Here is a 25,230-nt window from a genome sequence, read left to right on the forward strand (position 1 = left end):
CAGGTACAAGATAAAGGCATTCATTATTTAGATCTAAAGCACAAATTAAATGACTTTTTATGACAAATGTAGTCAGTCAGCCCAGACATGTTTGGTTCCTGAAGTTTCCTTCATTTACACCGGACGACCGACTACATTTGGAGTAAAGTGACATTATGCATATCTACGTTTTGGCTGAACTATAGTGTCTGTGTCGATTTCATGTTTGATTTCTGCTCCTATATTTTGTAGTTTTCAATGTCTCGCTTTGTTTGTTCATGCTGTTGTTATTATTTATTTATTTATTTTTCATTCCTCCCTCTTTTCCTGCTCCTGGTCTGTGAATAGCATAGCCTATCGCCGGGTTATCCGAGTCTATCAGTACGAAGTCGATGATGATCTTTCTGGAAGGTTTCCTTTCCATTTTGATTCCCTTTATCAGTCCTACTCCCCCCTCACCCCTCACATCGTTTGGGTTTGCTGCTCATGCACTTGAGTCTAAACCCACCATTTGAGCTGTGCGTGTGCTCAGTCTTCTCTACTAACCCTCACTGCGATATGGCCATGAGGCAGGCAGGCAGGCAGACGGACCGTTCAGCTTCCTAATCCTACAGAGCCTGGCTCCACTCCAGCACTGTCTTACAGTGCATTTATTACATCTTTTTTTTGGGGGGAGACAAGTTCATGCACTAGATTCAGGGCTAGAAACTGCAAACAGGATTTCTAAATATGGATTCAATTCTGTTGACATCTGTATTTGGAGCATCGCACTTTCAAGTTGTCTGCAAATACATCAACTCATGAGAAATCTAATTTACCAATTTTTGGATTATATAACCATCCGAAGCAATTTAAAATCTATATTTCCTTAACTGTATAATAAGAAGTGGTGGCCAATCAGATGTTTAGTGTAGCATTGGTCTTGCTATTTGTTACGTCAGTGGTCACAGGTCATAGTTGCTGCAGTACACACTGGAAGAAAAATGGTAAATAATAATGGGCGAGTACAAGCATATGGAAACAAACGTAGACCCCTGACGACCAACCCATATGTGGGTTTTCCCTAAGCTGTTGCTACAAAGTTGGAAGCCCACAACTGTTTTTGTATGCTGTAGCATTACAGACATTCTAGTTTCCCTTCTCTGGAACGAAGGAGCCCAAACCCGCTCCGGCATGACCGTGCTCTTGTGCACAAAGCGAGGTCCATGAGGAAATTGGTTGCCAAGGCTGGAGTGGAAGAATTTGAGTGGCCTGCGCTGAAATCTGACCTGAACACCTTTTGGAATGAACTGGAAGGCTATCTTGGCCAAAACTGGTGCCGAATGTTTTTGTATCTGAATGAGCAAATCCCCACAGCCGTGCTCCAAAATCTAGCGGAAAGCCACTTCAGGAGAGTGGAGGTCAGTGCGATGTTCAACAAGCATATATGGGTGTGTTCAGGTGTCCACAAACCTTTGCCTATATTTCAATCATGGTCGAACATTTGCACTTCACCGTAGACCGCTAAGCCTCACATTTTGGCAAATTCTGACACCTAAAGAGGCCAACTGTTGTGTTTTAATCGTTAGTGTTTGTGGTATTAAATGGTATATGATGATTTGCCAAGATACAACTCCAATATAGGCGCCAGTGAACATGGTTAAAGTGAAGAAGACGGAGATGTTATATGGACTAAGAGAGGAAATAAGATGAGGACTGCAGCAAAAGTGCTGTAAACTGTACTACACCACTAGGGGGCGCCAACTCATGGGAACAGGAACTTCACATTTGGCCATGCAGGACTTGGGAACGAGATACGTGGAAAATAAAACCTCCCGCTACACTTATATTTTATAACAAAGTGTCCCATCTTAAAATCTGTAAAATACTTTTCTATTACCAACAAATCGTTTTAAACAGATTTTATCAGAATCAGTTTCTGGCCCTGCTGGCTGTGGTGTTAATCTGGCATGAAAACGAGCACGCACATGAGGCTCCATTAGCATGAACCGAGTGGCTGTTCTGGGTGCAGCAGTCTGGAATGGCTTATCGTGTGGGGTTTCATCATGGGTCATGGATAAGTTTTACAAATACAGGGAAAATGACTTTTGTACCACCAGAGGCTTTGTTTGGTATCCGTCTAAACTGTATTATTAGCTTTCTCCCTGAAGACGAGTTGGTGTGTGAACAAATGTACAGACTATAGGACTTCTCTAGCAGTAGTCAGTGGTGATGGATGTCACGTTGTATTGTGAAGCTGCCTTGTGGCCTGATCTCACTGCTGTGTGTGTGTGTTTGGGCAGATCCTGTATGGTGGAAGAGTCTGGAACTCTGGAGTCTCAACTGGAGGCCACGAAGGTGAGCGTCACCATGAACAGGATTCGCTTACAGTAGAATGTGAGCGGACGACGTAGGAAAATGAAACGTCATGATAATAGGAAGAAAGTTTTATCCATAGTGATTTATGCAAGTCATAAACCAACTTGTTTTTTTGCGCGGTCCGGAATCCTACGATACGGACCCCGGTTACGGACCTTTGGCGACTCACTCGTTAACAACATCAAACATAGTAGCAATTTTTGGTCAACGTTTATTTTCGCATTTCTCAGTATACTAGCATAAATTTTATACAATGGATAGCGATAACGACAGTGTTCACAGCGAAAGCAAGTTTTACTATCCTGAAGACGACGAAATAGAAGAAAACATTTCAGGAGAAAGCTGAAAACCTGTAACTGTTGCTAACACCGAACAAATCAAGCAGTTTATTGAGGAGCAATGGGCAGAAAATAACAAAAAAGACGACCTACAACCTCAATGTCTTTGGGAAGTTCTTTCGAAACCTAAATGAAGGTCAAAAGGTGGAAGACACACCTGGTGAAGAACTAAACATGTTGCTGTGCAACTTTTTCATGTCCGCAACAAAGAAAAATGGCGACGTGTATGAGCCATCCTCGCTCACGTCTTTCCAGAGAAGTATCCAGCGCTATCTGAGTCAGTCCTGCTCGAAACTAAATATCTTCACGGACCCGGAGTTCAACAAGTCAAGAGAAGTCCTTGTGGCCCGTAAACATCAGTTGGTCGAGGTTTTCGTGAAGGGAAACCGTCCACAAGCAGCCAGGGCGTGTCTTTGACGAGCTTGTAGTAGCAGGTTTGTTCTAAATATGGTTTCCCTTTCGGACGCTTTCATTTTCTGTTAGAATTTGGTAAAGGAAAAAATAAATATATTATTCACCAGCTTAAAGGCCAATTTATGCTGACAACGCAGTCCTCGCAGATGGCGTTGCAGATGGCGTCTGCGTAGCCCCCCCCCCCTTCGCAGACGCTCTGCGCGCACCTCCCAAAAATTGTGACCACCGCAGACAGCGTCGCAGACAAGAGGGCTCTGATTGGTCCACTCTACATCCGCTGTACACGCACTTCCACTTCCCTACTTTCCCGGTTTGGTTTGTTTTCATGACCGCCATTTTTAAAAACACGAGCGAAGATGGAGCAGCACGAAGAGCGGTTGATTGAGGAAGTGAGGAAGTACGTACATCTATATGACTCCAGTTCTAGTCATTATAAGTAACCGGAGGATAAACACGCCACTAACCACACCCACCAACTACTCTTAGCGATTTCGCGACTTCGCGCCCCCTTGCGTTGTGGCGGTGAATAACATCGCGCACGCCTATTACTCCCCGCTCAACGATAAATTACAACTGTCTGCGAAAAGCTATCTGCGAAAGCCTTGTCGTAAGAGCATGCAGAGGCCCTAAGTATCGTGACCTCGGCCTTAAAAATACCTCAGTCACGGTATTTCACGATACAGACCTCCCAGCTGGTAAATAATATGTAGTGTAGATCCCAGACTTCAAAAACACTGTGGTATAGTATAAATAAATGACACCGTAACCTAAATATTTTGGCGCCGAGTAATCCTTATTATAAGCTCGGAAAGATGAACAGAGCAGCACACACAAGACTTGCTGTGACTGGCATCAATATGTTCTCGTGAACTGAGAATTTACTCGTGCGTTTGTGTCTGTAACAGCGCAAGCACCAGGAGATCCGTGCTATGCGCAGCCAGCTGAAGAAGATTGAGGATCTGGGCGCGGCCATGGAGGAGGCCCTGATCCTAGACAACAAGTACACGGAGCACAGCACAGTGGGACTTGCGCAGCAGTGGGATCAGCTCGACCAGCTGGGAATGAGGATGCAGCACAACCTCGAGCAGCAGATCCAAGCCAGGTATCTCTCTCCCACACACACATACTGTTCAGAGTCAATTATAGAGAGCCGTGTCACAAAGTGTGGATGTCCAAATATCGATAAACGTGCTTAATTCCTCCACAGAAACACAACAGGAGTCACAGAGGAGGCTCTCAAGGAGTTCAGCATGATGTTCAAGTGAGTACAAATTTGAAAGCAATAAATAAAAACGGCAGCTGTTCCAACACCAGGCGTGTGAGGTCTATGGCTGTCGAAACAAATTTTGCTGTTTCAGTCTGCGTAATATTTCGACTTTTGTAGGTGAAAATCCATAGTCCAGTGTTTACAGTCCCATGTTTCACTTTGTCATCTAAAGCAGGGGTTTCAAAGTGTGGGAGAGTCAGCCCCCCCTCAGAGAGCAAATAAACAACAGCGCCCCCTTACAATTTTTGTTGTTGCTATACTTAAAGGGATAGTTCGGGATTTTTGACATGAATCTATATGGTATCCCCGTCAGCAGTGTCGTGCATCCACACTGACTTACCCCCGACAGTGTTCTGTGAGCCTAGATATTGTACAGTGTTGGTCAGTGCACAAGTAGTTCCGGCAGGTTTCCTGGGGTCTGCAAAGTAACACGTTTTTCTTCTCAAAACAGCTCGTGTTCGAATGAGTGATTTATTAGCATAACAAAACCCTTGTAGTCCAAAAAGTCACACCTTGTAATTGCTTGGGGCTACTTTCTCTCAATAGCGATCAGTGCGCGCTGTCACTGCTAACAGTTGTGTGCGAGCTAGCCAACAACTTTCATTAGTTGTTCGACAGTGTTTAGCAGCAGCAAATTGCTTTCCTCCTCAGTATACAAGTGCGCTTCCATGGCAGGGAAAAAGAAACTACCACTGCTGCCTATGTAGTGCCCTATTTATACAAATAGGAGTCATTCAGGATTCAGCCATGACACAGAGCAAAAACATGGCTGAATCCTGAATGACTCCTATTTGTATAAATAGGGCACTACATAGGCAGCAGTGGTAGTTTCTTTTTCCCTGCCATGGAAGCGCACTTGTATACTGAGGAGGAAAGCAATTTGCTGCTGCTAAACACTGTCGAACAACTAATGAAAGTTGTTGGCTAGCTCGCACACAACTGTTAGCAGTGACAGCGCGCACTGATCGCTATTGAGAGAAAGTAGCCCCAAGCAATTACAAGGTGTGACTTTTTGGACTACAAGGGTTTTGTTATGCTAATAAATCACTCATTCGAACACGAGCTGTTTTGAGAAGAAAAACGTGTTACTTTGCAGACCCCAGGAAACCTGCCGGAACTACTTGTGCACTGACCAACACTGTACAATATCTAGGCTCACAGAACACTGTCGGGGGTAAGTCAGTGTGGATGCACGACACTGCTGACGGGGATACCATATAGATTCATGTCAAAAATCCCGAACTATCCCTTTAATGTTCCATTCGTATTTAAAAAAATGGTTGTTGTACACATTTTTTCTTTTACACATTTTAAACATCTGTGCTTTTTGAAAACATCTTTTTTACACATTTAAAACGTGCTTTTTAAAAAAAAACATCTTGTTTTACACATTTTAAACATCTGTGCGCTTTTTTTTTTTTTTTAAACGTCTTGTTTTACACATTTTAAACATCCCATAGCATCGTTAGCTAGCACCTCTTGGCAGACAACACACTGTGGCAGTGGAGCATCTTCAGATCCAGTCCATGAAAATCCAAACTTTAAATAATGGTGGTCATACTTCCTTCTTTTTTTGCTTGGCCCAGACTCTGTCTCCTCACTCACTGTAGCTTTAGGTACTAAAAATCGATTCATTTTGTCTCTGGCAAAGGCTAGCTGAAGTTCGCTAAATGTCCGCAATAGTAACTTATTCTGGTTTATTTTTCCTCACGTTGCGCCCCCCCCGAAGAACTCTGGCGCCCCCTAGGGGAGGCGCGCCCCACACTTTGAAAAGCCCTGATCTAAAGCATTATTCAGATCAGATTTGCGTTGCAAACATCCCTGCTCGTTTCTCAAATCGGATATGAGAACACACAGTTCAAACAAACGAACAAAGTTTATTGCATTTACAATTGCAGGCAACATGACGCGTCAGCCAGAATTTCATTTTCATTTAGAGTCTGTGACCAATTTACTGAATTAACTTTCTGCCTCCCGTTCTTGTTTCTCACTCCAGACACTTCGACAAAGAGAAATCCGGCCGTCTGAATCACCAGGAGTTCAAATCCTGCCTGCGTTCTCTGGGCTACGACCTGCCCATGGTGGAGGAAGGAGAACCAGACCCGGAGTTTGAATCCATTCTGGACACTGTGGACCCCAACAGGTGAGCAGCCAAGCCACAGCATTCAGACTCCTCCCACCACCGTACACCTGTTCGCTCAGGAGCTCATCGCTGTGTTTGCGTGTTTGCAGGGATGGCAACGTGTCCTTGCAGGAGTACATGGCCTTCATGATAAGCCGCGAGACAGAGAACGTCAAGTCTAGCGAGGAGATCGAGAGTGCTTTCCGTGCTCTGAGCGCCGAGAACAAACCGTATGTCACCAAGGAGGAGCTCTACCAGGTACGCAACACACCTGCTGTCATTGTTGCATGTGTGCAAGTGAGAGAGAAAACCACATGGAGGTGCTCTACGTGTCTCGTGTCCTCACGACTGAATTATAGGAAAATAAATTGCCGATTTTTATTTAGCTAAAGGTCTACTTTACCTATACACCCATTTTTATATGGTGGTCATTGCTTTTCATTAAATCTGTTCACGCACTGGAGCCTAGAACTCATTCTTAGCACATAAACCATGTTTGTTTTTCTTATACATTAAGAAAAGTAAATCGTCCTAGCCAAAACTGCTATTTTATACTCGTTGCCATGGCTACCTGATATTAATTTAGAACCGTTTGGCTGGATCTCCATTTCTGATATAAGAAAACAGAAAGCCAATCGGAAACGTGTATTCTTCTGAGCTGTTGCATTAATGTACCGGGACAGCAAAGTGTCCTTTGTCGTGCGGTGGTGTTCCATTAGTATCGTGTCTGTTTGTGTGTATGCTAGTGCTAGTCTTCCAGTTATGTATCTTCCTGTAAATACTGGAGTAAAACCTACTGTGGACAGATCAACCCATGGCTAATTAGTTTAATGTAGTTGCAGTACAGAGTCAGCTTTGATGTAATTAAATAACCAGACTGATTATTTTTTTTTTTCTTCTCTCCACTGCAGAACCTAACCAAGGAGCAGGCGGATTACTGCATCTCACACATGAAGCCATATTTAGACAGTAAAGGTCGTGAGCTCCCGTCTGCCTTCGACTTCGTGGAGTTCACGCGCTCGCTTTTCGTCAACTGATCCCAGCTCCTCTGCCTGCCGATGATCAATCGGGACGCGTTTCCCTTCAAGCACCAACACAGAGCCGAATTGCATGAATCTAACGTTAACCTGGTCTTTAGCACTCTGTATCTTTATGTAGGAACCCGATTCACTTTGAGCTGATCTCTCACGCCATCCGTGCTTCACTCTAGTGTAGTCTGTGTTATTCTGTGGTTGTGTTTCCTGTTTCAGTGCTTGGGTTGATTTAGAGAAACCTATACAGAAAATGAGCTGTAACACCACCCGTAATTCTGCAGTGTGCATTAATAAACGCTACTGGTTAGAACTGGTGACGGTGTTGTGTGTACTGGGGGGGCTGGACAGGGCAAAAACAGCATATTTACACACAGGAGACTAACCGTCTGGTTTTAATTTCAACAAGCGCAGAGCTTACATTGCAGCTGATCATCCAATCGCAAAATTGTGTAGGATCTCAACACCAGCTGCTCTTTTTTTCTGTTCTTTGGTTCAACATGGCCGCTAGACACTCTGAGGCAGTCTGATAAACCTTGACATTTTTAAGTATTTCATCTAACTAAAAACATCCATGCAAAAGTAACACACACGGTTACATTCTGGACGCCCTCAGCAATAACAATGAGAGTAAAGTGAATGTATTTAAATTAAGTGCAAACACCTTACAAAAAACTATTTTCATAATCTTCAAACTAGGGCTGCATACCTAAACGTAACATCAGGTACAGGTACCGGTACAGAGGTTTAGGTACAGGTCCGGACCTGTACCTGAACAATTTGACAAATTAACATGTGTTCTTCTGAACTTCTTCAATAATGACAAACATTTAATAAACTGTTGACAACTTGTCAGTATCTTTATTCAAAGAAAACCGAACATAACTAGGTTTCCTACCTCACTTCTCAGTCACCCTCTCAGTCTCACACTTACCGTAGTTAACTTGGGACAAAGTCATAAGTTGTCTCACAGCGAGAAGTGACTACACTAGAGTATTACAGACTACGCGCAGTCCGCGGCGTTTAACTTGCGCGGCAAAATTACACAAAGCAACAAAGGCCACCAATGCCAGCAAAGGAAAAATGGCTGACCTGCTTTTGAGTCTTTTTGACCAATCAGAACGCTGGATCAGCCAAGCTCTCGCAATGTCTCGTGAGACTGTGGCGAGAGGATCTCAAATCAAAGATGGCTGATTTCAAGTTTCAGTGCGGCATTTTACATCTTTTCCAGTGCTAAATTTTCATCTTTTTGGTAGGATTTATGCATCTTCAGTCACAAAATAAGCATATACTTGGTGTAAATTTATATCGGTACAGTACCGGTACTTCATGATCCGGTATTTTGGACCTGTACCGAATCGATTTTCACGGTACAGTACCGGTACACAGCCCTACTTCAAACCTTGTAAAAAAAAAAAATACACTATAAATCCATCTGCACAAGATTTCTGAAGTCTGAACCTTGTAAACATAGGCGTTAGCTACATAAAAGTAAGAACAGCATTCCGAAATGTTCTGTAGTTTGAATACTAATGGTAGAAACTTCAGACTACCTTTGTTTTCTCCAAAGTCAGTTGCACTTTCAAATGAATATTGATGAGGTAGGTGTAATTCACCTGTAATCCCCCCCCCGTCACTGTCAATAGTCCATTTGTCAAAGCCCCCGGCCCCTGTACCTCCCTGCCCCCACACCCCTCTGCTTGGAAAGCTACTGCAAAGAAAAGAAGCCCTAAAAGCCAAAGCTGTCACAGATTAAATATTCTGGCTTCTTCTAAGTCTTATAATAAATATGCCCTCTTCAACTGTAAGATACTCAATAAAATGTTCAGTAGCTAATGATCATCCCTGGATTGTGGCTCTCTGCTGTCAGTCCTCATCTGGATGCCAAGCATCATAACAGTTCCTGTCAGGTTGAAGGCAAAGGAAAACCTCACACGTTTTGCACTTCCACAGGGTTTTTGTTTTCTTTCCCTGCAACCTGCAGTACACACAGGCTCTGCGACCATCAGCGGCCCTATTCCCATTTGTGTTCAGCTCAATCCCACAAACTGGCTTGTGAGCCTTGCCAACTTTCTTCAGAGGAGCCTTTGGGGCCTCAAAACGCAGCGGCACACCACACAGCTGTACAGTGAGCTCCTCCATGAAATCCCTGTGGCTCAGGCGTTTCTTCTGCATGTTTTGCTTGAGTTCTTTGTGGAGGATGAAGGCTAACCGAAAAAGCATGACAACAACCGCTAGTGAGACAGATATTCGCCTACTTGCTCATCAAAAATATCCTCGATGGGATCAAGACTAAGTTCAAAATGCATTCGTTCATCATCGCTGGATACATCTGACGACACATCATCTGACTCGCTCTCCAGAGCAAGTTGATCCTGGATCAGCAGTGACGCTTCAGCAGGTGACATTTTCCTTGCATTCAAAGTTTCTCAGTTGGTATAGAAACAAGTGAACATGTGCACTTGTTTATACCGGTGAAATGCGGCGTGTTCTCACCTCCCCTTGCTACACAATGAGCGAATGATGACACTGATGCTCCATGCGCTTAACACGTGAATAGCTGATGGCTGTGTCATTAAGAGGCTGCTGCTGGCTGAAGTACTGAAATTCATAAGATTTGTTTTTATTCTCTTTACAAAGTGCTAAAGATAAAGTTTGTTTTAAAGATATATATACACTATATTGCCAAAAGTATTTGCTCACCCATCCAAATTATCGGAATCAGGTGTTCCAATCACTTCCATGGATCAGGTGTTGCAATCACTTCCATGGCCGCAGGTGTATAAAATCAATCGAGCACCTAGGCATGCAGGCTGTTTTTACAGTTTGGAGCTGGCCCCTTCCTCTTCCAACATGACTGTGCACCAGTGCACAAAACAAGGTCCATAAAGACATGGATGACAGAGTCTGGTGTGGATGAACTTGACTGGCCTGCACAGAGTCCTGACCTCAACCCGATAGAACATCTTTGGGATGAATTAGAGCGGAGACTGAGAGCCAGGCCTTCTCGTCCAACATCAGTGTGTGACCCCACAAATGCACTTCTGGAAGAATGGTCAAAAATTCCCATAAACACACTCCTAAACCTTGTGGACAGCCTTCCCAGAAGAGTTGAAGCTGTTCTAGCTGCAAAGGGTGGACCGACGTCATATTGAACCCTATGGATTAGGAATGGGATGTCACTAAGCTCATATGTGAGTCAAGCCAGGTGAGCGAATACTTTTGGCAATATAGTGTATATTTGAAAACTAGAAGATTCAAGGTTTCTAGTGGTGTTACTTGAATGTTTCTTGCACAAAAACTCGCGGAGCTTTAGATGCGTGTTTACTAAAAGTCCCCTGTGGGGGGGTCGGCGACCTGAGAGAATACAAGCTTTAATGATGCAGTATAATGTGTGGCACAATGCTTGCTAGATAACTCTGACTTTCAGTTACCCAATTCTACCTTAGTAGCCATCTTTATAAATAAAATCACACCACCTGATAGAACAGTAAATGTGCTAATGTTAGACTACATTTTTATCTCGAAAACAGTGTGATGATGCGTAAATGCATTCATGTCTGAATAATGGGAGGGTTTCCCATTCTGAATTCTCCCACGTGATCAGTCATCGGTCACTGAGTGAGATGAGTTCTGAACTCCACCTTGCAGCCTCATGCATCACTCAGGTACATCATCTGCGAGCTGTTGCAGGATGGCACTCTCTCTGGGCCGCTGCTCTGTGAACTCGGCGCTCAGCTGCCAGATGTTCACCGTACCGTCTGCATTCCCCACCGCCAGGAGCTGCTGCTGGTTAAACTCCACACACAGAGCACACTGACCCCCAGTGTCCTGCTCAATGGTGGCCACTGGTCTGAGACACTTTTGACCCAAATCAAACACCTGCAACACACCTGGAAGAATAAACAAGTAACATCTCTATTACCGGTGCAATAAAGCAGCGTAACAAGATCATGAATCACATCACAGTACTGCAAGTATACCATCTCCAAAAAATGTCAGTGAAATTCTGTCTATTTAGATTATATAGCCATACGTCATACTGTTTTATAAGCTGTCACAATACCAGCATTTTATTCTTCAAAATACAGTTGTGTTCAAAATAATAGCAGTGTGTTTAAAAATGTGAGTAAAGCTCAAAATCCTTATAATAGTTTTTATTTCCATGCATTGGGAACAATGCACATTATATTCTACATCAAAACATGAAGAAAAATGTATCAATATTTTAATTACTTTACAGAAAATGAAGAAAAATGAACATTGGGCTGTTCAAAAAAATAGCAGTGTCTGCATTTTTCATTACAAACTCCAAATATTTACCGTATAAACTGAAAAAATCTTAAGGATTTAGTATTCCTGTGACTCACTAAACTAATATTTAGTTGTATAACCACGGTTTCTGAGAACTTCTGGCACCTGTGAACAGGTATTCCAGCCCAGGATGATTTGACAACATTCCACAATTCCTCTGCATTTCTTGGTTTTGCCTCAGAAACAGCATTTTTGATGTCACCCCACAAGTTTTCTATCGGATTAAGGTCCGGGGATTGGGCTGGCCACTCCATAACTTTCATTTTGTTGGTCTGGAACCCTGATGCTGCTCGCTTACTGGTGTGTTTGGGGTCGTTGTCTTGTTGAAACACCCATTTCAAGGGCATTTCCTCTTCAGCATAAGGCAACATGACCTCCTCAAGTATTTTGATATATGCAAACTGATCCATGATCCCTGGTATGCGATAAATGGGCCCAACATCATAGTAAGAGAAACATCCCCATATCATGATGCTTGCACCACCATGCTTCACTGTCTTCAGAGTGTACTGTGGCTTGAATTCAGTGTTTGGGGGTCGTCTGAAAAACTGTCTGCGGCTCTTGGACCCAAAAAGAACAATTTTACTTTCATCAGTCCACAAAATGTTTTTCCATTTCTCTTTAGGCCAGTCGATGTGTTCTTTGGCAAATTGTATCCTCTTCAGCACGTCTTTTTTTTAACAGTGGAACTTTGCGGGGGCTTCTTGCTGATAGATTAGCTTCACACAGGCATCTTCTAATTGTCACAGTACTCACAGGTAACTTCAGACCGTCTTTGATCACCCTGGAGCTGATCACTGTCTGAGTCTTTGCCATTCTGGCTATTCTTTGATCCATTCGAATGGTAGTCTTCTGTTTTCTTCCAAGTCTCTCTGGTTTTGCTGTCCATTTTAAAGCACTGGAGATCATTTTAGCCGAGCAGCCCATCATTTTCTGCACTTCTTTACAGTATACGTTTTACCTCTCCAATCAACGTTTTAATCAAAGCACGCTGTTCTTCTGAACAATGTCTGGAACGACCCATGTTTCTCAGGGTTTCAGAGAGAAATGGATGTACAACATGTGCTGGCTTCATCCTTAAATTAGGGCCACCTGACTGACATCTGTTTTTTCACAGAATGAATGATCTCACTAATTAAACTCCACACTGCTATTATTTTGAACACGTCCCTTTCACTTAATTATTCGATTACACAGACTCAGGAGCATGCATATCATGAATGTTGGGTCTGTTGGTTTTCTATGACTCTACTACACCTACTGGTAAATTATTTGCCATGTAGTAATATAATTTCCACCAAAAACAGTGACTGATCTGGTTAGTCGTGTTGGACTGCTATTATTTTGAACACAAGTGTAATTCTGCTGCTTCTAAGACAGCCCTTCATATCCCTTATCTCGAGACAATGTGCAAGTCCGCTTCTTGAGCAACCCGTTAGGGCACCATGTGTAGGAGTTCTCTAATGCACAGTGGAAAATTAGTGAAATTAAAGCGAGACGGCCTTTCGATTTCATAAAATCGGTGAAATTTAGTTCCTTCTGATATTTGGTCATTGTGATATGTTTATTTCTGTAATATCTCAAGATATCAGGCCATTTTGTGGCTGGGAAGTTATTTAATTTGAGGGGATTCCCGAGCAAATAATGTGCATGAAATCACTTCCTCTGTCTACTTGACTGCGTGAAGCAAGTCCGTATGCGCATGTGCAGGTTTACCTTTGACCGTGCACTGATGGTTACATCATTCTGTTGCTAAATGAACAGCTGATCACACCGAGGTGCTCGCTGACCGCCGAGATTTATTTATTTGTTTGGTCCTGTGTTTCCTTTCCTTCGCAACATAACGTCTTTTCTTCTTGCTTTCTGCTAGGTCTTTCACGTTTCATTCACAAGCTCACGTTCTCCATTTTTCTCTCCTGTTTCAAATTTGTATCCCATGAACGAGGAAAGTCCACCACATGTGATGCAAGATGTAGTATCTTGAATTGGCAAAAATAGTGGAGAATTTAGGGGCATGTGGCCTTAAATTCATCAATTGTTCTATTAGGGAAAAAAAACATGAATAAAATTGGAAGTCTGTGATTTCGAATTCAGTAGCGTTCAGTCCCCTAAACATAAATAAATAATTGGGTGTCAGGGAAAATTCTTTTTATGGCCTACACTTAAAATCTGAATGGCAGTCTACCTTTAAACAAGTGTAACTGATAGGATAGTTTTCTTATAGGAGATTCAGGACAGAGGAATTTGTGGTTTCCGGGTAACATGTAATGTACTGTTATCTTTTTCTTAATAACTTGGAGAGAAAAAAGGAGAGGCTGGTGAGGGAACAACTGTTTTACCAACGTTCCATAATATTAAATGTAACTATCCATCCATCCATTATTTGTAGCCGCTTATCCTGTTCTACAGGGTTGCAGGAGCCTATCCCAGCTGACTATGGGCGAGAGGCGGGGTACACCCTGGACAAGTCGCCAGGTTATCGCAGGACTGACACATAGACACAGACAACCATTCACACTCACACCTACGGTCAATTTAGAGTCACCAGTTAACCTAACCTGCATGTCTTTGGACTGTGGGGGAAACCGGAGCACCCGGAGGAAACCCACGCGGACACGGGAAGAACATGCAAACTCCACACCGAAAGGCCCTCGCCGGCCACGGGACTCGAACCCGGACCTTCTTGCTGTGAGGCGACAGCGTAACCACTACACCACCATGCCGCCCTAAATGTAACTATGCATGGATAAAAATTGTGAAAACCTTTAATAAATTAAAAAAATTGCTTGCGTTGGTAAATTGCTGTGGTAGAAGTGTTACCCTCCTGTAACTGCTAATGTATCATGGCTACTGATGGGTAGGGTGAAAAAAAAATGGTAATCCTGCAGGTGATGCTTTGACAGTATGTCCTTCTGTTTCACAATCTGACCTACCTTGCCCTGTGACTGCGACGAACACTAGCGGCCGAACGGGTGACCACCGTACTCCAAACACATACGAGTCAGAAACGCGTAGGGACAGCAGGGGACCAGGCTGCAGGACACTGTGGACATGCGCCAAGCCGTCTGTCCCCACACTCACGAACAGGTTCCTAAAGCGAACACAGGAACGTGATGGGTGTGTTTTTCGAACAATGATTTCTAATGTCATTAATCCCGACCATTCACCTGTGGAAGGGGGAGAAGTGAAGTGACAGGACAGGACCGGCTCGTGGCGAGAAGGAGAACTGTGCAGGAGCGTGTAGTGTCACATTCTCACCATCAGGGGGCACTGCTGCCACTGTCTGACTGCTGAAGGAACACTTGAGCACCAAACCCCCTTCAGTGCCCACCAGGAACATATCCGTGTCCCAGGGCGAGAGCGCGAGAGAGGTCACACCTACAGCTGTATCACCTCTCACCTGCCATCAGGAGAACAGGAGATTGTTTATATAACTGCAAAAAGGCACAGTTCCCAAATTTGTTGAACATGATTGGTTAGTACCTATCTCAGCTACTTCCTCAAAAATCAGTGCTGCCAATTTAACAACTTTTAGTGACATTTCTGTGAATCAATAGTTACTTCTGGTGAGAATTTTTTGGCAACACTGCTCTGATTCGATATATGCAAGCTGTTGTGTGGACAAAACAGAAAACATTGGTGAGCTCCGAGGTACCATGCTTTCCTTATGCTTGTGTCACACTGTCTCGTATGTCGGTCAAACGCCAAGAAATGAGGTGTATTTTGTCGAAAATTAAAGTCCTATGATGTACACGGTGTATGTGTGGCGTTACTATGGTGCATCTGGGGTTTGTATGGGGTTCAAAAGTTGTGGCGCATGATGCATTGCCATGGCGTAACTGTATCATTGGCGTGGCGTTTCGCTCTTACTTGTGATGCTACTGCTGCGTACCTGCGGCATTCACAGGTGGGTATAAAAAGGGGCCCCACACTGCGTTCGCTGTCATTCGTCACAGTCAAGAAAGCATCATGTCAGCGAAGAAGTCAGGACCCAAGAAGGGCAAGGGAAGACATCAGCCGCATCCACCCGGCCAGCCTCGGAGCCACCTTCATCAGACACGTCAACTAAAACGTTCACACGGCGCAATAGGTGTTCGAGCAACGTCACTGCTGCGTAGCTTTTGTTTTTATGGCGTACACGTAGCGTATCTCAGCTGCTACGGATTTTTAAGTGCGGACTTAAAAATACGTCGCACCCTGGTGTACAAGGAGATCGTGTTACGCATCCTAGAGTATTAGCTACATAAGCTGGCAATGCTGTGAAGTTCTTTTCTTACTGCCATGTATCCTGATATGCCATACATATGCAAGGCTGAAACACCAATGTGTAAACCAAGCAGAAGTAAATCAAATTGTTCAACACGGAATATCAGCAGATAATATTTTGGCCTGTATTGAAGACTTTTTAGAAATACTTGAGCAGATAAGGATTCAAGATATAGACGTGGATGTCGAAGGTTTAAGTTGTTTGAGACAGACTGAGCACCGTGTTTGTGTGGAAGTTGTCCAAGAAGTTACTTCAAGCACAGGTGCAGTATGCCCACCTGGACATTCCAGGAAACATGCTCGCTACCTTTATGTTGTCTGGTCTATCAACCTGAGAAATCGCCAATCTGTTTGGCATGTCACCCAGCACGATTCAGAGGAAATCAGCTAAGGAGACATACAGTGGTGCTTGAAAGTTTGTGAACCCTTTAAAATTTTCTATATTTCTGCATAAATATGATAAAGAGAACCCAGTTAAACAAATGAGACAAAAATATTATACTTGATCATTTATTTATTGAGGAAAATGATCCAATATTACATATCTGTGAGTGGCAAAAGTATGTGAACCTTTGCTTTCAGTATCTGGTGTGACCCCCTTGTGCAGCAATAACTGCAACTAAATGTTTCCGGTAACTGTTGATCAGTCCTGCACACCGGCTTGGAGGAATTTTAGCCCATTCCTCTGTACAGAACAGCTTCAACTCTGGGATGTTGGTGGGTTTCCTCACATGAACTGCTCGCTTCAGGTCCTTCCACAACATTTCGATTGGATTAAGGTCAGGACTTTGACTTGGCCATTCCAAAACATTAACTTTATTCTTCTTTAACCATTCTTTGGTAGAACGACTTGTGTGCTTAGGGTCATTGTCTTGCTGCATGACCCACCTTCTCTTGAGATTCAATTCATGGACAGATGTCCTGAAAATTTCCTTTAGAATTCGCTGGTATAATTCAGAGTTCATTGTTCCATCAATGATGGCAAGGCGTCCTGGCCCAGATGCAGCAAAACAGGCCCAAACCACGATACTACCATCACCATGTTTCACAGATGGGATAAGGTTCTTATGCTGGAATGCAGTGTTTTCCTTTCTCCAAACATAACGCTTCTCATTTAAACCAAAAAGTTCTATTTTGGTCTCATCCATCCACAAAACATCTTTCCAATAGCCTTCTGGCTTGTCCAAGTGATCTTTAGCAAACTGCAGATGAGCAGCAATGTTCTTTTTGGAGAGCAGTGGCTTTCTCCTTGCAACCCTGCCATGCACACCATTGTTGTTCAGTGTTCTCCTGATGGTGGACTCATGAACATTAACATTAGCCAATGTGAGCGAGGCTCACATTCAGTTGCTTAGAAGTTACCCTGGGGTCCTTTGTGACCTCGCCGACTATTACACGCCTTGGTCTTGGAGTGATCTTTGTTGGTCGACCACTCCTGGGGAGGGTAACAATGGTCTTGAATTTCCTCCATTTCTACACAATCTGTCTGACTGTGGACTGGTGGAATCCAAACTCTTTAAAGATGGTTTTGTAACCTTTTCCAGCCTGATGAGCATCAACAACGCTTTTTCTGAGGTCCTCAGAAATCTCCTTTGTTCGTGCCATGATACACTTCCACAAACATGTTGTTAACTTTGATAGATCCCTGTTCTGTAAATAAAACAGGGTGCCCACTCACACCTGATTGTCATCCCATTGATTGAAAACACCTGACTCTAATTTCACCTTCAAATTAACTGCTAATCCTAGAGGTTCACATACTTTTGCCGCTCACAGATATGTAATATTGGATCATTTTCCTCAATAAATAAATGACCAAGTCAGGGCAGGAATTTCACGAGGGCCACGGCCCTCGTGCCCTCTCAATTTGACCTTGCGCCATTGGAAAAAAATATCTGCCGTAAGGCCATAGTGGCCTTGATGCCCTGCGGTTTTGCGGTTTTGTAGCCTGCCTCGTGACTGCCAATAGACTTTAACATCACCTGCGTCTATTGAGAAAAAAAATACGTCTTTTGATGACATTCTGGATTCTTATTGGGCAACTCATCAGTGGTGGATCAGACTCGAGCCTGGCATGAACCGCTCCGACATGCTATAATGACACCAATCTATCACCAGCCAACCAGGAGACTTAATCGAACGCATCCCCCACCCACTTGTGTCCGCGTCTGAGATGTTGAATTTTCACAGAGGGAGGGAAGAAGTTGACTGAGGTAAGACTGTGTGATAAATTAATGAACGAATAAGATAGGAATTTCAACATATAGGGCTTAAGTTTGTTACCGTTAAATAAGCATTGCTTGTACAGTAACGTTATGTCGTTACAACGTTGACCCACTTTTAACGTGCCGAGTACCGACTGTAGCCGCTAACAAAAGCTAATTAGCTTGCTGTCAAGTTTTCTGCAAATTTGCAATTTAATATTTCAGATCTTGAGACATGAAAGTGCTATTTTAAAAAATAAAAGATCAGAAATGTTTTCTTTGTCGTCTATTTTGTTCATTTTATTTCCTCAATAATTTTCCTTGATTGAGAAATCAGTCTGGGCTCTTATGGGTTAATCAGTAGCCTGCATGCTAGTATATGTTCCATTTACAGTCAAACATTTTGATGTACTCCAGGCTCAATTTTGATTAATCAAAAATCGGCGTAGTAGTACAGTCTGAAGATGCTCTTGCACATTCGGTGTCAATTGAACAAAAATTATGGGAGGATATAGGTTTAATAAGTTTTACAATTTTTGAAGTGAGTGATGGATTGATAAGTTTAGATGTGTTCAATATTTTCTTATCTTCAGACATAATGGTGTAGATGTGTAGATGTTTTAGGTCATATTTATGCAGAAATATAGAAAATTCTAACTGGTTCACAAACTTTCAAGCACCACTGTAAAATGAATTATTGCTCCATCAAGCTAACATGACAAGTCTGGTAGGCAAAATTAGTCCAAGTATATTGCTTTGGTCTGTATCTGTGCGATAACCACACCCCAGTCATTTGAACATAACAGATGGAAATAAAAAGAGTGGGAAGTAAACGTGGCATTCTGAAGTAGTGTTCTGAAAAACATCATTTGAAATAAAAAAACTGTTTATTTCTTTCTTTATTGAACTTTAGTATAAATACGGAGGTGATTATAGAAAATTATGCACGCTGATTGGTCGAGAGAGTCGGATTATTTCTCGATAATCACCTCGAGCGACTCGGCAAAATGGTGGCTGAACGCTTTGTCAAATGATGAAAGAAAATCTCATCTCATTATCTCTAGCCGCTTTATCCTTCTACAGGGTCGCAGGCAAGCTGGAGCCTATCCCAGCTGACTACGGGCGAAAGGCGGGGTACACCCTGGACAAGTCGCCAGGTCATCACAGGGCTGACACATAGACACAGACAACCATTCACATTCACACCTACGGTCAATTTAGAGTCACCAGTTAACCTAACCTGCATGTCTTTGGACTGTGGGGGAAACCGGAGCACCCGGAGGAAACCCACACGGACACGGGGAGAACATGCAAACTCCACACAGAAAGGCCCTCGCCGGCCCCGGGGCTCGAACCCAGGACCTTCTTGCTGTGAGGCGACAGCGCTAACCACTACACCACCGTGCCGCCATGAAAGAAAATGCTGTTCCTAAAAACACTAAAGATGCGACAAAGTTTGGTCTAAAACTATTCAAACGTAAGGTGGAATTGTGATTTATTTTATCTATTTCAAAACAAAGTATTTAATGTGACTCGGCGTAAATAAGTGACACAAGCCTGCGCGCATTACATTACATTAGCATGCTGCTTTTGAAGTAAATTTTTTTTAATACAATTTTTAAAAAATAATCACCTGCGTATTTACACTAAAACAATTATCCGCCTCGGGCTCAGTGAATATTAGTGAATAATAGCCTTGACTTCATCGCAGTTATTATTCATCGATATTCAGTGAGTCTGAGGCGAATAATTGTTAAATACTGACTCATTTATATTAATATGTAAATATAAATATATATGTATTATTTCATTTATTTACGTCAGGATTTATTATATAGCCATATTTATTCATCTCGAAGGAATACTTATTTATTCATCTTAAACGGCATTCCATAGTCCAGAGGGAGTGTGAAATTCGTGTCGTAGTTAAACACGAAAGCCACAAAAGTAAATCACAGACGTTAACCGGCAGAAATGCATTTTGTCAACAGTAAGGTAACTGTGACATTAGTGTTTTTTCCATCAGTACTACTGTAGGTGCAATTGTAATTAAGTGATCAATCTCATTAAATCAGTCTCATTAAATCATTAAATGAGTCTCATTAAATAATACCTTTAATTTTGGTGCTTAATAATAAATTACCAAACAGCTAAATTATGGTATATTCCAAATTATTATGATCACTTACCGTATTACACAACTCATACGCACCTTGGAATTCTTTGAAATTGGGTACTTCAAAAATATCGGTACAACAAATAAACACAGTTTCAATAATAATTGAATTTATTATAACAAAGATGAATAATAGCAGTTGAATACATTCAAATATGATATGGTCATATACTTGATGAGCGTGTGTGTGTGCATGCGTGTGTGCACGCGTGTGTGTGATTAAAAAAAATTAAATATTAGCAATTGAAATACATTCAAATATGATATGGTCATATACTTGATGAGCGTGTGTGTTTGTGTGTGGGGGAGGTGACCACGTGTTTCTAAGTAGAACAAAAGAGTTAGCTTTGGTTGCTAGCTAAGATGTGTTTGTGTGTGTGTGGCCACATGTGGAGACAAAGATTAGCCTTGTGTTGCTAGCTAAGGCCAAAGAATTCTACCTCGTGGGGTTAAGAACAAAAGGGGTGTGTGGCCTAACAGAGGGTTAGCCTTGCTTGCTAACAAGACAAAAGAATTAGCCGTGTGTTGCTAGCTAAGGTCCAAGAATCCTACTAGCTTATAACTACTAAATCCACTGAAACCTTGATGAGGTCAAAATATGTGTAATGATGAAATTAAAGTGTTAGAAAGGAAAAGAGAGCATGCAAAACCTATTAAACAACTGAGAGATCAAAACAAAATAGAACAATCATCAATTCAACACGCTGCGTGTCTACAGTGTAAACAATTAAACTGTTCCTAAGTTTAAATTCACACTCCTTAATAAAGCTAATTCCTAAGACTAGTTTGTGCCCAAAATTGCCAGTCTTACTTAGTATCTTGCCTCTACGCAAGATTATGAAGAGATGTTCCGAGACTTTTGGAGTCCACAGGAGCACGTGAGTCGATTCTGTGGAAACGCAGAGAATTCTTGGTCCGAACGCTTCGTAGTTCATGGAGAAGTCTCTGATCAAACAATGTGCACAGCGCTTTAGTTAGAAGGAATCCGGTCGCTTCTAACTTTAAATTAACTGCTTTGGGTGGCAGTTTGTAACGTTACTATAATACGAATAAAAACCGGTTGTAACTCAATCTGAGTACAAAATTGCGCAATTCTAGAGTTTACCATGGCCAAAGGTAAATGAAACAAAAGCGCTAAATTGTGGGTGCTCTGAGAGCAGATGTCTCCTTTGTCTGTTACCGCGTGGTTCACAGAGCCGAGGAGATAGTGTCTCTTTATGTCTACGGATCCAAGTCCTAGGACCAAAGAGGAAGAGAGTAGCGTGCCTTAGTTTCTTATGGAATCATGGAGGAAGTGACGTAGGTGATCCCGCCCAGGCATGACATAGGTCAACACGGAAGTTAGTTGATGGGAGTTGTAGTTCTTAGACGGACTGTGTTACCTACACTGCTCAATTAACACGTTTAGTTTATTTAGGTGGTATCCAATCGAGATTACATATAAATGTGAACATGGCATTTTATATTTACACTCTTGCTGTGATTTCTTTTTATTCAAAAATATAAGACTGCATCTGCGTTGTCCACCCCCACCTACACAACACTTGGACCCCATACAGCTAGATAGAGAAACATCTCGTACCATAATTATCAATTGGTGATGGTTTTTCTAGGACACTCACCCTGCTAGCTGATTGGCTCAGAGGGAGCTGCTGCATGACGAGAGCAAATCCAGCAGTGAGGGTCAGTTTACCTTCTGCTCCATCTACACTCCAGCGCAGGATTCGACCTCCTGAACACGCACTTATGACCGCCATCTCTCCTCGACGAGGCCCTGGGACCCACTTCACCTACACACACACACACTTACTTGTACTTCTATCTTTGTGGGGATACTCATTGACATAATGCATTCCCTAGCCCCTTACCCTATCCTTAGCCATCACAACTAAATGTCTAACCCCTCCCCAAACCCTAACCCCAACCCAACTCTAATCTGAACCATAAAACTAAGTCTTAACCCTTAAACAGCCCTTTGAAGAAGCGAGGACCAGCCAAAATGTCTTCATTTCCAAAAAATGTTCTAACTCTGTTGGTAAAAAACGTATTCCGGTCTTCAACATGTACGGTAGCAAGTACAAGGACACACACACGCACGCACACACTTTTGTAAGGGATGGGAACTACTGTTTCAGAGGTAAACATTTTTTTGTTATTCTGTACAAAATAAGTTGTGTGATTCTGATGGTGTATGAGTCAAAACCTTCAGAAAAGTGTAAAGCAACCTGAGCTACTTTTTTTTTTCTGCATTGCTCCAGTGCTGGAAAGTCGGATAAAAGATAAACCCTGATGAAAACAGTTAAAACTTTCTCTTATGTCTGTCTCATCCTCATATCTTTACTGTTCTTGTGGAATGACTTCAGGTTCCAAGTCGTGTTTCATAGTGGAGTATTTTAAACATATATTGAGTTTACAGCTATCCCAAACATATCATCTAAGGAAATGTGGAGTAAATCGGTTTTCTGTACTTTTCTCAGTACACACTCAGTACACACAGTGACTTCCTGCTGTGTTGAACTTTGAGCTGCTTTAAATGTGTTGTTCATATATCGTCCATGATCTATGGTAAAACAGACTAAAAGTGTAAAGAGACAGTTACCTCATATACCGGCTCTTTGTGTGTATCTGAACACAACCCTGTCTGGGCCAAAACAGGATCCTGGGTGCGACTCGTATCCCACACCATCACTTCTCCACTGTACAACCCTCCTGTGCAGAGTGATCACAAATTGGGCGGGATTTATTATCCATAGAAAAAAACTTATCAAGAAGACTGCCAAGAGACCTACAACATTATTAAAGTACTGATTACACTGCATGTGATGCCAATTTCTCTTATTCTTCACATGTCTGAGCTATGAGGTAGGGTAGCTAAACAGAAGCCCTTTCTCACAAAAAAATAAATAAATAAAAATAAATCCAAGCCCAAATAAATCATCCCAAACCATGTGGCAAAATGTTTTATGGTCTATAATAGTTCCATAACTGTGAAAGGTATATTTGGTGTTTAAAAAAAAAAAAAGCACATCACCAAAAAAATACCATATACACCAAGAAGCATGGTGGTGGCAGCATCATGTTTTAAGGCTGATTTTCTTCGACCAGAACTGGGCCTTTTATCAAGGAGGACAGAATCATGAACAGCTACAAATATCGGTCAATTTTAGAGCAAAACTTTCAGATGTCCACTTCTAAACTGAAGATGAAAAGGAATTTCACCTTTCAGCACAACAATGACCCAAAGCATACATCCAAATCAACAAAGAAAAGCCTCAAACAAAAGATCAGTGTTTTTGATCAGCCTAGTCAGAGTCCAGAAATTAATCCAAGTAAAAATCTGTAGGGTGACCTGAAGTGGGCTGTTCACAGGAGATGCCCTCACAAATTGATGAATTATTTTAGAATGTTTTTGCAAGAAAATCTGGTAAAATATTGCTAAGTCAAGATGTGCCATGCTGATAGATTCTTATCCAAAAAGTCTGAGTGGTGTAATAAAATCAAAACATGCTTCACCAAAGTATTAGTTTTAGTGGCGTGCACACTTATGGAACTAGGTTATTCTAAGTGTTTACATTTTTCTTTGCCCCCCTAAAATTTCTCTGATTGTTTTTTACTTTATTTGGATCCTCTGCAATTTCACATTGAAGGTTGAAAAATATGTAAAACATGATTTATCTTAGTGTTATTCTTTCATCACAAATACTTGCCATATTAAAATGGGTGTGTAGACTTTTTATATCCACTGAAACTTGCCAATGTTCCGTAACATTAAATTTAACTATAAATAGGTAAAAAGCACTATATTATTGTAACAAACAAGATCAACTGTGAGCTACTGCTCACTTATGTATCCCCCCTGCTCTCGCTTATATAAGAATGCAAGCACTCGAAGGAATAGGACACTTATTATGAATGTTGACTTCAACAAATAATTAACCCTGAAACAAGTAAGTAAAGAGTAGTGTCCTCCCCAGGGATTTCAAATAGCATCCTGGTAAACTGTCATTTTGAAATAGCATCTTGTTTCTTGAAATAGCATCAAAATCCACCCTATATGTTTCGTAAATACATTCAGTTGGTAAACAGGAAGTCGATGTACGACAGACCTGAAAAGGGTATACGTACATGGTATAGAACCCCAAGCTGAAGTTTGGTACTAAATATCAAGCAGTTGTGATTTGTAGTTACTGAGAAAAGTGTTACAAAAATTTTGTAAATCCATGCTATATGTTTTGTAAATACGTTCAGTCGGTAAACAGGAAGTTAATGTGCAACAGACCTGAAAACGGTATACATGGTTGTGGCAGTGGGGGCATGACCTAGCGGCAGTTTGTGAATGGGGGGGCAGGGAAGGTGAGTGGCAAAGTCAATGCACCTGTGGTTAATTAAATGTTGTGTGTCTGTGTTGTTGCAGTGACAGAGGATAGAAAATGAGGGATCAGAGAGAGAGAAGCTCTCCTGACCAGAACATGTGTGTGTTACATGTGTGACTGTTTGTGAGCAGCAAGTGAGTAAAGCTGAAAAGCAGAAAAATAAGGAAAATAAAGTGTGTGAGAGAACATCAGCTCCTGCCTGCCATGCTTCTGTACTCCACCCACATCAGGGACATATTACAGTGGTGTTGAAACCCGGGAGAACAGAAGGGAACACCCACATGGAGTCCTCCCCATTCAAGGAGCTCATCCATACTCTCGCTACTTCCCTAGCAGAACCAGCATCAACCACTGACTGCCCTCCAGAAGGAGCAAGAGCAACGCTTTG

At 42.2% G+C, this 25,230-nt stretch overlaps 2 protein-coding genes across 8 annotated transcripts in view; one reads left to right on the plus strand and one right to left on the minus strand.

The window, feature by feature from the left end:
• Positions 1 to 7,826, plus strand: part of sptan1 (spectrin alpha, non-erythrocytic 1) — a 120,156-nt gene extending 112,330 nt beyond the window's left edge. For all 7 annotated transcript variants that reach the window (XM_060935989.1, XM_060935994.1, XM_060935993.1 and 4 more), the window contains 6 exons: positions 2,262 to 2,316; positions 3,995 to 4,191; positions 4,297 to 4,350; positions 6,353 to 6,499; positions 6,589 to 6,736; positions 7,390 to 7,826. In XM_060935989.1, coding sequence (XP_060791972.1) covers positions 2,262 to 2,316; positions 3,995 to 4,191; positions 4,297 to 4,350; positions 6,353 to 6,499; positions 6,589 to 6,736; positions 7,390 to 7,515 — 727 coding nt within the window. In that variant the 3' untranslated portion in view covers positions 7,516 to 7,826. The remainder of the gene's footprint in view (positions 1 to 2,261; positions 2,317 to 3,994; positions 4,192 to 4,296; positions 4,351 to 6,352; positions 6,500 to 6,588; positions 6,737 to 7,389) is intronic.
• Positions 7,827 to 9,200: 1,374 nt separating this feature from the next.
• dync2i2 (dynein 2 intermediate chain 2) overlaps positions 9,201 to 25,230 on the minus strand; it is a 41,714-nt gene continuing 25,684 nt past the window's right edge. The window contains exons 5-9 of the mRNA XM_060935997.1: positions 23,069 to 23,178; positions 22,092 to 22,259; positions 14,991 to 15,223; positions 14,757 to 14,914; positions 9,201 to 11,402 (exon numbers count right to left, since the gene is read on the minus strand). Of these exons, the coding sequence (XP_060791980.1) occupies positions 11,170 to 11,402; positions 14,757 to 14,914; positions 14,991 to 15,223; positions 22,092 to 22,259; positions 23,069 to 23,178 (902 nt within the window). The 3' untranslated portion in view covers positions 9,201 to 11,169. The remainder of the gene's footprint in view (positions 11,403 to 14,756; positions 14,915 to 14,990; positions 15,224 to 22,091; positions 22,260 to 23,068; positions 23,179 to 25,230) is intronic.

Source organism: Neoarius graeffei, chromosome 12 (genome assembly GCF_027579695.1).
Source record: "Neoarius graeffei isolate fNeoGra1 chromosome 12, fNeoGra1.pri, whole genome shotgun sequence".
NCBI classification, from domain to species: domain Eukaryota; kingdom Metazoa; phylum Chordata; class Actinopteri; order Siluriformes; family Ariidae; genus Neoarius; species Neoarius graeffei.